The following is a 13,367-nucleotide window of genomic DNA, read 5'->3' on the forward strand; positions in this document are numbered from 1 at the left end:
TGGCCAGGAAAGTCTCCTGAGCCCGGCAACTTCGGCCCCTCCCCGCCCCCACCCGGGCTGCCCTCGGCGCGGCCCTGTCCATGTGCAGCCGGCCGGCCGGGCTCTCCTCCTCGCAGGCGGATGGGTGACCTTTTCCTGGCACGGGCAGGCTGTGCAAGGCGGCGGAGCAGGCGATGAAGAAGAAGCAGCAGCAGCAGCATCCCGGCAGCGGCGCGGATCCCTGGCCCCATGGGGCCCCTCTGGGGGGCGCCCCTCCCGGCCTGGGCAGCTGGAAGCGCCGGGTCTCCCTGCTGCCTCTCCTGCGCTTCTCCCTCCGGGACTACGGTTTCTGCATGGCCACCCTGCTGGTCTTCTGCCTGGGCTCCCTCTTCTATCAGCTCGGCGGGGGACCCCCGCGCTTTCTGCTCGACCTGCGGCAGTATTTGGGTAAGGAAGGGAGACGGGAGCGAGGGCGGCGCGCGCTGCTCGAAGTTGTGCAGGGGAGAGTGGGGTGCGCCGGGCACTCTGGAGCTGCCCCCGCCGCCGCCTCCCCGAGGCTCCCCAGGTGGGACGCCGACGAGCATCGGTGCGGCGGCCCCGAGCTGCTGCTGCCTCCAGCGCGTCAGTCTGTCTGCGCCTAGGCTGGGGCGCCGCGGGGTTGATGTGCCGGGCAGGTAGCCCGGGGCTGGGCGCTGCATACCTTCCCCCGCCTCCGCCACCCCCTCTGGGCGGAGTGCAGGCGTGTGAGTGAGTGTGTACGAGTGTGTGTATATTCAAGCCTGGCAGAGTGGGGAGAGACAAGGGGCAGCGACTGCCCCTCCATGGCATTAGCGACCACAGTCCCGTCCTGTCCGGTGCTCGGGGTCGCGCGGGTGGGATTGACTCCTCCCCACGGCCCGTTCTGTGAATTGTGCCCCACGAGAGCTCCTGCCCCCCGGCCTGGGTGGCCCAGGGGCAGTTTTCGGGCTCCACGCTGTCCCTGAGCTGCCCTGTGCTTGGGACACCCCCTGCCCACCCCACTGTCCTCAGCGAGTGAGACGCGGGGAGCCGGGGTCCGGGGCGCGAGTCACCCTGGCCAGCAGTGTCCCCTGACGTGACCCGCAGCTTGGTGGTCCGGGCGCGGGGAGAGCGGTGCCAGGGCGCAGCGAAAGTACCCCCCAGGCCCCCGGTGCGCGCCTTGGCTAAGGGAGGATGCACATCTCTCACAAGTCTTGCGGGGGGCCGGGGCGGAGGGGGAGAGGCTGGGAGGGATTCAGCTAATCGCAAACGTCCAAGGGGATAAACCTAAACCCCCGGCAAACTTCGGCATCTGCGTGACGGGAGCGAAGGCGCAAAGGGAAGCCCCCGGAGCGCTGGAACCATCATGGGCCAAACGACTCCGGCGGCGGGAGGCTGCCACCCTCACCCACAGAAATCCCTTCGTCGCAGAAACCACAGGTCTGGATAGCAGATCGTTTTCGAAGGAAAAAACCACTTCAGCAAAGTGACAAATGTGTTAGAGCGTTTTCAAATGTACACGCAGATAAAATAATGTTTTTTTCCACGTAGAGAAGCTCAGATTTTAAAAGTTACACTTCTTTTTCAGTAGAAACTTTAGGGAACTACGGTTTTTCTAAGATGCTTTAGGGAAAATTAAAGGAAAATATTGCCCAAGTAGATTTCCAAACATATCTGGTTTCTTAGAGGGTTTGGGGTAATATGCACTTTTGCTAAGGAGTCAACTCTCTCTTCTTTCGAGTTCTGTGTTAGGAAGTCTCACAGCCTCATAGGCTCTCCGATTCCTGCTAGTACCACACAGGTCACAATTGTTACGATTACCGACAATCACTGTTAACTGGCATAGGGAGGGAAGTGATTTGGAAGCTCAGGGGCCTTTCTCGATAAACTCTGCTAATGAATTCTTTGGTGAGGTTCTTTTAAAGCAAAATATGCAGGCAAGTGATGTAGGGAAAGTACAGTGGACAGGGAAGGAAGACATCTGTGGTGTCCTGAGGAGCAGTTGGCTTTGGGCAGGGCACTGGAACCACATGGGCCTCAACTTTTCCATAGGTAAAATCCTGGGCGGGACCAGATTGTCTCTGACACCTCCACGCAGCTCTTAAAATGTTATGGCTCTGATACCCTTCTTGGGGCTGGGGAGCCTGGGAGGAGGAAGGAGCAAAGGCATGTAGTGAGGCTAAAGTCAGGAAACCGCAGCATCTAGCATGTTAACCTCTTGAAAATTCAACCAAGTACGTGTGGTATCCAGAATTTAGTGTGCTTTCATTCTATATTTCAAAAAATGAGGCCTGATACATTTGGAGGCTTATTTGCTGGAAGGGTGAATTCACAGCATTCACTCAGGGAACCAGGAAGAACTGAAGGATGGAATATTGCTCCTATTACTAACTCACCATTGAGTTTCTGACTGATGTAACAGGTTAAAAAATGACATCATTGTGAACTGAAAATAGGAAACCCTTGGCCACATTTTTTCCCTGTTGTTTTGTTATGTAAACATAATGATTTTCAGGAAAAGCAGGCTTGTGGTCTTTAAGAGGATCTAAAATATACCTTAATAAAATAAGGCCAAGGTATCTGCAGAATTACTCTCCCCTTGTTTCCTCCATTCTATTATTTTAGTGTCTGTGAAAACAAAACTGTGGTTAGTAAACACATCCTCTCAATTTTCCTAGGTAGCCAATTTTGGAGGCAAGTATTTTTCTTAAATAAAAGTTCATATAAAGTCAAAATTTTCCAAATCAAAGTAATATTTATAGCAATATTTGTCTTGACAGGATATTATTTTTAATATACTTGTATAATATATTACATGTGACATAGTAGCTACTAAATAAATATTTGTCAAAGTGATGACTGCACCTATTGTATCAAACAGGTAGTGTGATGTTTAACATATTGAATATTCTCACAGGAAAAAAAAAGGACCATTTATGATAGAAGCTAATATTTATTGGGTATGTGCCAGTCAGTGTACATGTAGGATGAAATTGTATTAGCATAGCAATATTATAGGTAGGTGCAGCTGTTATTCCCATTTTTGATATGGGAGAAGGGAGGGCAACGAAGTTCACCGACTTGCTGAGGGGCGCATAGTAAGTAAGGCAAGATTTGAACCCACATCCGGCTGAGTCAAGTACCCATTGCGTTAGCACTACAAGCAGTTTGAGAGAAAAAGGAAATAGAGCCAAGATGCGAGTGGAAATCTAAAGGGCCGACTGGCAAAAAATGATTATTTTTATTTCCATAATTTCACTTTCCTTTTCTTGAGACTTTGAGTATCTTGAGGGGCCAACAGAGAAGGGAAATAATTCAAGCAGCTGGCCTGCCCTTGACTCCACCTTCCTGTATTTATCTCCATGTTGCTGCTTCCATGTGCTAGGCAACTGAACTCTCCCAGAGCCACACAACTGGAGGTGACGTGAATTGGAATCAAATTAAGTCTTAAATTCCTAATTTCTTTCTCTCTTTCTTTAGCAGTCGTTCACTGTCTAGGTGGGTAGTTCTCAATGTGCGGTCCCTGGACCTGCAGCATCAGCATCACCTGGACACTTGTTACAAGTGCAGCTTCTCAGGTCTCATCCCAGACCTACAGAATGAAAGAGTCTGGGTGTGGGACCCAGGAATCCATTTTAGCAAGTCTTCCAGATGATTCTGATGCCTGCTTAAGTTCAAGAACATTGTTCTAGAGTTGCTTTCACAAGCAATTGCTTTCAGTTGCTTTCACAAAGTTTCCTATGTATTTGAGAGAAAGAGGGGGGATGACAGAGAGAAGAGATTTATAAAATATTTAAAAAGTGATGGACATGGTTTCATTTTTTAAAAAATTAATTTATTTTTGGCTGTGTTGGGTCTTCGTTTCTGTGCGAGGGCTTTCTCTAGTTGTGGCAAGCAGGGGTCGCTCTTCATCGTGGCACTCGGGCCTCTCTCTATCGCGGCCTCTCTAGTTGCGGAGCACAGGCTCCAGACGCGCAGGCTCAGTAGTTGTGGCTCACGGGCCTAATTGCTCTGCGGCGTGTGGGATCTTCCCAGACCAGGTCTCGAACCCGTGTCCCCTGCATTGGCAGCCACATTCTCAACCACTGCGCCACCAGGGAAGCCCCATGGTTTCATTTTTAAACTTCAGCTTTTAAAAATGCATCTGCTTTGCTGCTTACGCCCCATTGTTTCAAGGGAAGGACCGGCCAACAGCTGCAGCCCCAGCTGGCTTTCGAGTTTCTGAGGTTAGAAGATGCACGGAATGAGGTGAAGGGGGGCAACCAGAAAGCATAGTGTGGAGAAAAAAAGGGAAAAGAGTTAGTAATGATGCTTTTTCTTCTCAAGGAACAGGGGTCAGACAGCTTCTTTTTTCTAGTCAGTTTGGGGAAGGGCAAAGTCTGTTCTTTTTAAAGATGCTTTTTGCTGCAACAGATTTATTACAAAAAAAAAAAGGAAAGTAAGTAAGTCAGGGAAAGGAAAGTTATGCAGGCATAACTCTTGTCTTGATTCTTTTCCTCCTTGAAATAGGTGGAGAGAGGAGAGCATAAAACACACAATGGGATAAATAGCTGAATAGAGCAAATTGCTATACTTAACTTGGAGACCATAGTCTTTCCAGTTCAGTGAAATTATTTCATTTATTTTGAAGTGGCATTCAGACTTCGACTTGCTATGGAAAACCAACCAAAATCAAATAAAATCTCCCGCAGAAATTAGATTATGATGCAGCCTCTGCCAGTAGCCTCATTACTTATGAGCTGTGGAAATATCAAAAACTTGGAATAACACTCGTTACATCGATGTAAGCTGAATAAGTCAGATGGCTTACTACTGATCCTGTACAACCGGCAAACTCTAATGATTTATTATCAGGACTTGGGTATGTGATTTATCATTTATGGGGACTAAACCTGTCAGATTGATCTCAAGTTAATAGGCTTTCCTTTCCATTTTTAAATTATACTATTTAAAATGGAGATATATTACTTTAGTTCTCAGAATTGCTAATCTTTTTTTTTTTTTTTTTTTCGGTACGCGGGCCTCTCACTGTTGTGGCCTCTCCCGTTTGCGGAGCACAGGCTCCAGACGCGCAGGCTCAGTGGCCATGGCTCACGGGCCCAGCCGCTCCGCGGCATGTGGGATCTTCCCGGACCGGGGCACGAACCCGTGTCCCCTGCATCGGCAGGCGGACTCTCAACCACTGCTCCACCAGGGAAGCCCAGAATTGCTAATCTTGATATGTATATTATATATGAGCATGGCAATTTTGAGTCAGAAATGAAAGAAAAAGATGTAACTTTATTGAAGTTCTCTGAGTTTAAATGAATTTAAAGGAAAATGTGAAAATTGAGGTCCAGACCTGTTACAAAATAGTTTCTCTAAACCCTAAAAGTCAAATTAATTTTCCTTCTGCACATCACGCATGGTTTAAATATAGTACTCCAGGCCCCAGACAGCAATCTAGGAAATGAATGCATAAAATATGATGTTATCAATAGAAATTGTTGACATAAAAAGAAAATGACATTCTTGTTCATAGCTGCAAATTTATCTTATAGGGTTGGTTGGGGACACAGTAGCAGTGTATTAGAAGAAGACAGAAAATGGAATTCAGCTATGGCAGACTGTTCTGTAAACACACAGCATGAATAGTGAAAAACATTCTGTCTTGTAAACTGTTTTTAACGTAGACTCGTCTCAGTATGAATTGTTTTAAAATACAGATAAATATGTATTATCTGGATTCTGTCTTTCTTCAAATTCCCTGTCATCAGTCCAGGTTTAAAACACTAGTTGGTTTTGTATTTGAGAAACTAGAATGAAAGTGCTCAAGCTTTTTGAGTCCCCAAAGAAAGAGTATCTTTTGCTTCCCTACAGGGAAGCTGCAGGAGCAGAAACTGTAGCTTGCCTTGCAGCTGTACTGAAGGGGGTCAGTGATGGGCAGTGAAAAGGCATCTTATTTGACAACTGTAGCTGCTAGAATGATTAGGAATTGTCACTTGCTTTTTTTTTTTTTGGAAAGAAATGAGACTTGACCACAAATAAATTTTGTCTTACCTATATTTATTTTTATTATAGAAACTCAACTTTAAGCAAACAGTGATATACATAAATCCTTTTATTTGTCAGAAATGGGGACAGAAACAGTAGCATTTCACCAAAAATCCTTAGTTGCAAAAGTCAAAAGAATGTAGCAACTATTGTGCAAGAACGTTACAAACAAAGCACATTTCAGTATATGCTATTAATTTTTTTTGAATAATTTAAAAAAATTAATTAGATTATTTATTTATTTATTTTTCACTGCATTGGGTCTTCGTGCTGCGCGTGGGCTTCCTCTGGTTGTGGCGAGCCGGGGCTACTCTTTGTTGCGGTGTGTGGGCTTTTCATCGCGGTGGCTTCTCTGTTGTGGAGCACAGGCTCTAGGCACACGGGCTTCAGTAGTTGTGGCATGCAGGCTCAGTAGTTGTGGCTCACGGGCTTAGTTGCTCCGTGGTATGTGGGCTCTTCCCGGACCAGGGCTTGAACCTGTGTCCCCTGCATTGGCAGGTGGATTCTTAACCACTGCACCACCAGGGAAGCTCTATGCTATTAATTTTTAAAATAGCTTTATTGAGCTATAATTCGCAAACCATACATTTCACCCACTTAAAGTTTTTAATAGTTTAATAGCTTTTAATTGTTTTTTGTATATACCTAGGTAAGGGAGACTATTATGATAGTCACTTCTAGAACATTTTCATCACCAGAAAGAGAAACCTCATTCCCCTTAGTTATCCCTTCACTATTCCTCCATCTCCCCAAGCCCTAGGAACTAATCTATTTTCAGTCTCTATAGATTTGCCTCTTCTGGACATTTCACAGAAATGAAATCATATAGTATGTGGCCTTTTGTAACTGGCTTCTTTTACTTAGAACATTGTTTTCAAAGTTCATTCATATTGTAGCATGTATCAGTACTTCGTTCATTTTTATGGCTGAATAATATTCCATTGTATGGATATACCACATTTTGTTTATCCATTTATCTGTTTCTCATTTCAGTTGTTTCTGTCTTTTGGCTGCTGTGCATAGTGCTGCTGTGAACTTTTGTGTGTAAGTTTTTGTATGTACACGTATTTTCTGTTCTTTTAGGTATATACCCAGGAGTGAATCGCTAGGTCATATGGTAATTCCATGTTTAATTTATCGAGGAACTGCCGAGCTGTTTTCCACAGTGGCTGCACCATTGCAAATCCCCACCAGCAATGTACGAGAGTTCCAGTTTCTGTACAACCTCACCAACACTTGCTCTTTTCCATTATTTTGACTGTAGACATCCTAATGGATGTGAAGTGGCACCATATTGTGGCTTTTTTTTTTTTTTTTTTTTGCATTTTCCTAATGATTAGTGATGTTGGATATCTTTTCCTGTGCTTGTTGGCCATTCATATATCTTCTTTGGAAAAATGTCTGTTCACACCCTTTGCCCATCTTTGAACTAAGTTGTCTTTTTCGTTTTGAGTTTTAAGTACAGTATCTGGGTATAGAGTAAAACCTAAATAAATTTCTAACGATTGAACCCAAAGACCTCTTTAAAAGAATCTTGGGGGTCTTACAGTTATGGATGACTTTGAATAGTAAACACTTTGCATTTAGCTCTAACGTATGAATATTCATGAATAGGTAGCACTTAACTATTTTACAGATGTCACAAAGATTATTGTGACTTATATGTGGAATATGAGTGGAGTCAGTCTTGAGCAGCAGACTATAGTACAATGGATACGAGTATTCTGTCTTTGTGTTTGTTCACTAGAAAGGAGCTGATGAGCTCAGCGGGGGGAAGCATTTGGGTACGTTATGTTCCTTATATACTCTACTATGAGGCTACCAAGGAAATCTTGAGAAAATTGGAATTCATATGCAATTCATTTTTATTCACACTGTGGTATAATATACAGGACAAATATATAGTCCTTCAGTAAATTAGTAAAATAAGTTAGGAACTTTTAGGAAGAAGTTGTTTTTTCCAAAAGTGTTAGAAATTTTCAGTAGGTTTTAAAATATATATTATCAAAATAAGAAGCTTTAAAATAAGTACAGTCAATTCCATGCCTTCTGGAAAGAGACTCAATTTGAATAATTTGTGACACTCTCATATTAAAATTATCAGGGACAGACAGCAGTTTAGTGTTGAGGGTATGCTGCACCTCTCCATCTATCTCAGGTTTTATAGCGGTTGTCTGTACTTTCCCAAAGCTAGCCACTGGCTCATTTTTCTTGCCTCACTACCTGCCTTTGCTTCTGCTATTGCCTCTTTGCTGATAGTTAAGGAAGCTCAAATTTCAGTGATGACCTCTGAACTCCTGTAGTATTTATTTCATGATCACTTTTGAAGTTTTGACATTCTACCTTGTATTGTGATAACTTGTGGGGCAAGCTCCTTGAAAGGAGGAAGCTCTTCAAATACTTTCCATCTCTACTGTGGCACCTCTGCTGGGTAACCCACAGGAACCCTTAGGAAGTGTCTGTTGATTCAATATATTTGCTAAGCAGACTATTCTTTTCTTTTCTTTTTTTTTTTTTTTGCGGTACGCGGGCCTCTCACTGTTGTGGCCTCTCCCGTTGCGGAGCACAGGCTCTGGACGCGCAGGCTCAGCAGCCATGGCTCACGGGCCCAGCCGCTCCGCGGCATGTGGGATCTTCCCGGACCGGGGCACGAACCCGCGTCCCCTGCATCGGCAGGTGGACTCTCAACCACTGCGCCACCAGGGAAGCCCTAAGCAGACTATTCTTTACTAGGGTTCCATATTCTGCTTTGTTTTGCCCTTATTTTAAGTAGAGACCGTGGTGCAGTGTGCCAGGAAAGACTCAAGCCAGTTGATTCTACAACCCATCCCTTTCTGGCTGTTTGAAGCATATGCTGCAAGCAAAGATGTTAAAACCACTATGACATATACTTCTATAAACATTTCCTTCTGTGCACAGGGATAATTGTCTACCTCTTACCTGTGGGGATTTGGACTTACATTTATAGAGCTTTCCCTGTAATTAAGAATGCCTGAGGTCAGCCTAGAGATTTGGGTGCATACTAGAATTCAAACTTCTTGTTTCTTGTCATTTTCCTGAACCCTGAACCAGTTTTGGGAGTTTGCAGAATAGCAGTTTATCTCTTGCTCTAAGTCAACATCTTCCTTAGGTAGCAATTTGTGCTAAATTAGCTAGTACGTTTCAAGCATGAATTTGACTCTTTAAGGAGATGAGACCATAAGATGATGTGGTTTTTGAAACAGTGACTGAGCAGATTTTAACCTAGAATGGCAGATAGATTATAAGATTAAGGCTCAATGCACGAACCCATTGACCCTTGTTTAATGAATGATATGGAAATAACCTTAAGTCATGGCCTCGATTGAGTAATTCTTAGTTCATTCATTGATAGATGATTTAAATAACCATTTACATTAAGCTGTAATGCATTTCTGGAAACACCATTGATGTTTTTCTAGCTCAGTGCATATGACTTTCACAGTCCTAATGAAAATAAAAATGAGAGTATTCTGAGACATATAAACCCCTTTGTTCAGTCACTCAGAAAATATTCATCGAAAGCTTTCTGTGGGCCAGAAGCATCCAATACTAGAAAGAGCACAGGTTTTAGAGCAGAGGTCTGGGTGTGATCACTGTGCTACCACTTATTAGCTGGGAGAACTTGGGAGATTCTCTTAACTTCTCCGAACCTTAGATGTTTTAGTCTATACGATGGGATTAATAATTGCTATTTTATAAAGTACTTAATCTGACTCAAGGCATGGCATTTGATTTCAGCAAATGCCAATTTTCTCACCTTATTCTTTGCTTCTCTCAGATCCCCTTTTCTTTTGGCCCACACACCCGTGCACACACACACTTGCACAAACACACATACTAGTGGAGTATGCAAATTCATTCATGGTTTGCTTCCATTTGAAAGCACCATTCTACCCAAGAAATATGAAATGACTGAATCAGCATTTTTGTGGCTTATCTTGTCACCCTCACCCTCAAACTGGTGAGGGCTCTTCAACAGCTGATAAGCTCCAGTCATTTGCCCTGTTAACTTTACACACAAACCTTTCTGCTTCTCATCCTCTCTTCTGCCTCCTGGAAACAATCTTTAAAAAACGTATTCTTTGCACAGCCTGCTTTCCTCTGTTTTGAATTTATCCACATGTTTCCCCCCCTCCCCGCATTCACAAAAGAAAAGTAGTTGTACAGAGGGTGTTGTACAGCGCACTCTCTGGGGTTGCCAGCCGTTCTAGGACTGGACTGGTGATCCACGTGAATCAGACCCTTTCAAACGATCACAGTGTCAGGCATACACTGGGACTGCTGCTAGAGCTTCTCCCACTTGTGATGGAACTACCGCGTCCGGTAGCCTGGCACTGGTTTTTCTCTGGTTCCCATTTCCCTTCCATTGGAAGTCAGGGCAAGAGCAGAGAACCAAAGTAGCGGATCGTTTCTTTGTCAGAAGGCTGGGGAACTTGCTTCTGTTTTCCGTTCTCTGCTTCTTCACGTTGCCTTCACCTGCCCAGCCACGGATGAGTGTAGGGGCCAGAGCCACAGGGCCGTTACTATCTGGTGTGGATGGTTACCCAATTCCTTGAGAACTTGAAAACAAATGGGATCTTACATTATTTGATAGAAAGTTGAATTTTGTCTAGGGAAACCGTGACCTTGCAGCTCCAACACAGAGTTTCCTGTTTTGACACGTGGGCTGCTTGACACAAATACCTTCTCACTGGAGAAGCAAAACTGTCACGCAAAGCTGTGCGAGTGGCTGGCAGGGCCGGCGGACCTGGGTCTGGAGGGAGTCCGCAAATAGTTCAGGGGTCAGTGCTGTTAAGTCACACGAGCCTCCTAAGCTCATGTTTCTTTGCCTCCAAAATGAAGACGGTTGATTAGGTCCGGGATTCTCAATTGTTTTTCTTTCCTGGGACCCTCCCTCATCAGCAGCAGTGTTTCCATGTGGTCTTGATGGTCTATCTGGGAATATGTCCCAGTGGCCAGGAAAGGGAGAATGGTTGTGGCTCTGGGGTTTTTTAAAGAAGCTCTCTAGGTGATGGTGCCCCTTTTTTCTTTAGAATGACTGAATTAGGCGCTTTCTAAGGTCCTACCTACTTTAAAACCATGTGCTGAAAGAGCTAAGAAGCCATTTAACTGTAACAACTGAAACTATTTCCTTTGGAGCCAAACGTTTATTTAAAGGTTTCAGTAGTCAAGGGACCAAGGCAAGTAGAATATGCCAAAACATTTCAGGACATCATTTTCCAAGTCTTAATCATTGTTTCGTTTTGTTTTGTTTTGATCTTAATTAAAATTAGCAGCACTCCCCATCCCTGCCCCCATCACCAGTTTGCCCCAGCCTATCTGGACGATAAGGAGAGGATCTTGCTTCAGAAATTGTGGGAAGCAGAATGTCCTTAGGAAGGCAAAGAGAGAGAGGAAGCAGAGTAAGTCATGGATCTCCAGAATTCAGCGTATAATTGTGATAGGAAGAAAGAAGGAAAGCAAGTAGGGATAAGAAAGCTGTGTTTTCAAAGAGGATTCTCACAGTCTTGGCCCAGCTGCCTACTGCTGGTCGTCCCATTCCATTGTGGACAGCTCCAGTGGCTGAGGGAGTTCGCGCAGTGTGGCAGGCTACTTCTTTGTGGCTTCTCTCTACTTCTGCTAGTTCTTCTGGGAGCTACATAGAATAGTCTGTTGGACTTCACCCTCTTTCAGAAAATTGAAGCTATGAAGGTGACCGTAATGCCCCCGCCATAAATCTTGTCCAGAAAAACAGATCTATCTTCCAGTAGTTCCTCATCTGAAGTTACTTTCAGATGCAGAAAGCACAAACAGTAAATGAAAAAAAGAACAACATAAAAGCGAAACCTTCTGAACAATAACATCCCATAAACAAAGCAGAAAGACTCAGATTGGAGACAGATGTTTCTCTAGAAAATGGGATTAGTATGCAGATATGTAAAAGATCAATAAGTCAATAAGAGAAGGAGAATTCATGAGATAAACGGGCGAAGAATAGGAGCAGGCAATTCACAGAAGAGCAAACACAACTGACCAATAAGCACATGAAAAGATGAAACGGGGCTTCCCTGGTGGCGCAGTGTTTGAGAGTCCGCCTGCCGATGCAGGGGACACGGGTTCGTGTCCCGGTCCGGGAGGATCCCACATGCCATGGAGTGGCTGGGCCTGTGGGCCATGGCCTCTGCGCCTGCGCATCTGGAGCCTGTGCTCCGCGGCGGAAGAGGCCGCGACAGTGAGAGGCCCGCGTACCGCAAAAAAAAAAAAAAAAAAAAAAAAAAGAAAAAAGATGAAATGATTTTCATTCCCTTATGCATCTTAATCACTTTCCTCTGTCTGTGTGGCCCTTCAGTGGCCTGTAGAACTGAGGAATTCTCCAGTTCCCTTGGTTTGTGAGCCTCCTTTATGGGGAGGAGTATCAGAAGTGACTCTCTTCTAAACTGTCTTCTTTTGAAATGACTGTGCCACATCCACCCCTGTTCTGTTCCGTAGTCATGGCAGGTGACTGGAGCGGGGGGGTGGGAGGTGAGGGCGTGCAGCTCTCTGGAGCTCTGTCTCAGGTCCTAAATACAAGATTTCCCGAGTCCTTGGTGCCACAGTTGTGTTGGATGGTCTGCCCCCTGAGATGCCCTTCTCCTCGCTCAGAAGCACAGCCCGCAAGCCACTTCCAGTTTACAGCAAATAGCACCGTGCATTCCGCTCTGCTTCCTTCCATCCCTGAGACTTTGCTGAGTCTGTAAGAAGCAGAGGACAGGAGGAACTGATGTGGTGCTTAGAATGCAGCATCTTGCCTGGAAGTGTTTTCTCAGTATTCCAGAGAACAGTGGAACTGACTCATCTGGTTGGAGTTTTACAGAAATGTGATTGCAGATTTTTCGCGACTTCATTCTGCTTTAGTGTCAAAATTCAACCAACGATGTGCCAAAAAAAGTGTGTAAAGTCACATACAGATTTAGACGCTTGAAGAGGAAGTTATTTTTACTATAGTGGGGAAGAAAACAGAAAGTGATGATTGGCGGAGAATCCAAGGCAGGGCTGAGTCAGGAGGCGAGGCTGGGGCACACCTGCATCTCCAGTCTCGCCAGACTGGCCCGGGAATTGTGGTGTGGTCGCCTCTTAGCAGGTCGAGTGAGGAGTTCCGGTGTGGTAGACCTGCCTGGGGGAGGAGGATGTTGACATAAACTCTGCGTGTGATGCCAGTTTAAGCCGTGTGGGGTTAATGTTGGTTCCTCCTGAAAATGTGTGTGTGCTCTCCAGGGTCCCTCCTTAGAAGCCGCTCTCTAACTAAGAGCTACGTAAGACAAGGAGGTAAGAATGGAGAAACGGATTCTGGAAAGCTCCATAAACATGAAAGCCAAATG

The 13,367-nt window shown here is 44.9% G+C and overlaps 1 protein-coding gene across 2 annotated transcripts in view; it reads left to right on the forward strand.

The window, feature by feature from the left end:
• The first annotated feature begins 29 nt into the window (after window positions 1-29).
• Window positions 30-13,367, forward strand: part of UST (uronyl 2-sulfotransferase) — a 298,078-nt gene continuing 284,740 nt past the window's right edge. For both annotated transcript variants that reach the window (XM_024748054.1, XM_024748053.1), the window contains exon 1: window positions 30-426. In XM_024748054.1, the coding sequence (XP_024603822.1) occupies window positions 174-426 (253 nt within the window). In that variant the 5' untranslated portion in view covers window positions 30-173. The remainder of the gene's footprint in view (window positions 427-13,367) is intronic.

This window comes from Neophocaena asiaeorientalis, unplaced genomic scaffold, assembly GCF_003031525.2.
Source record: "Neophocaena asiaeorientalis asiaeorientalis breed wild unplaced genomic scaffold, Neophocaena_asiaeorientalis_V1.1 scaffold123, whole genome shotgun sequence".
Lineage (NCBI taxonomy): Eukaryota > Metazoa > Chordata > Mammalia > Artiodactyla > Phocoenidae > Neophocaena > Neophocaena asiaeorientalis.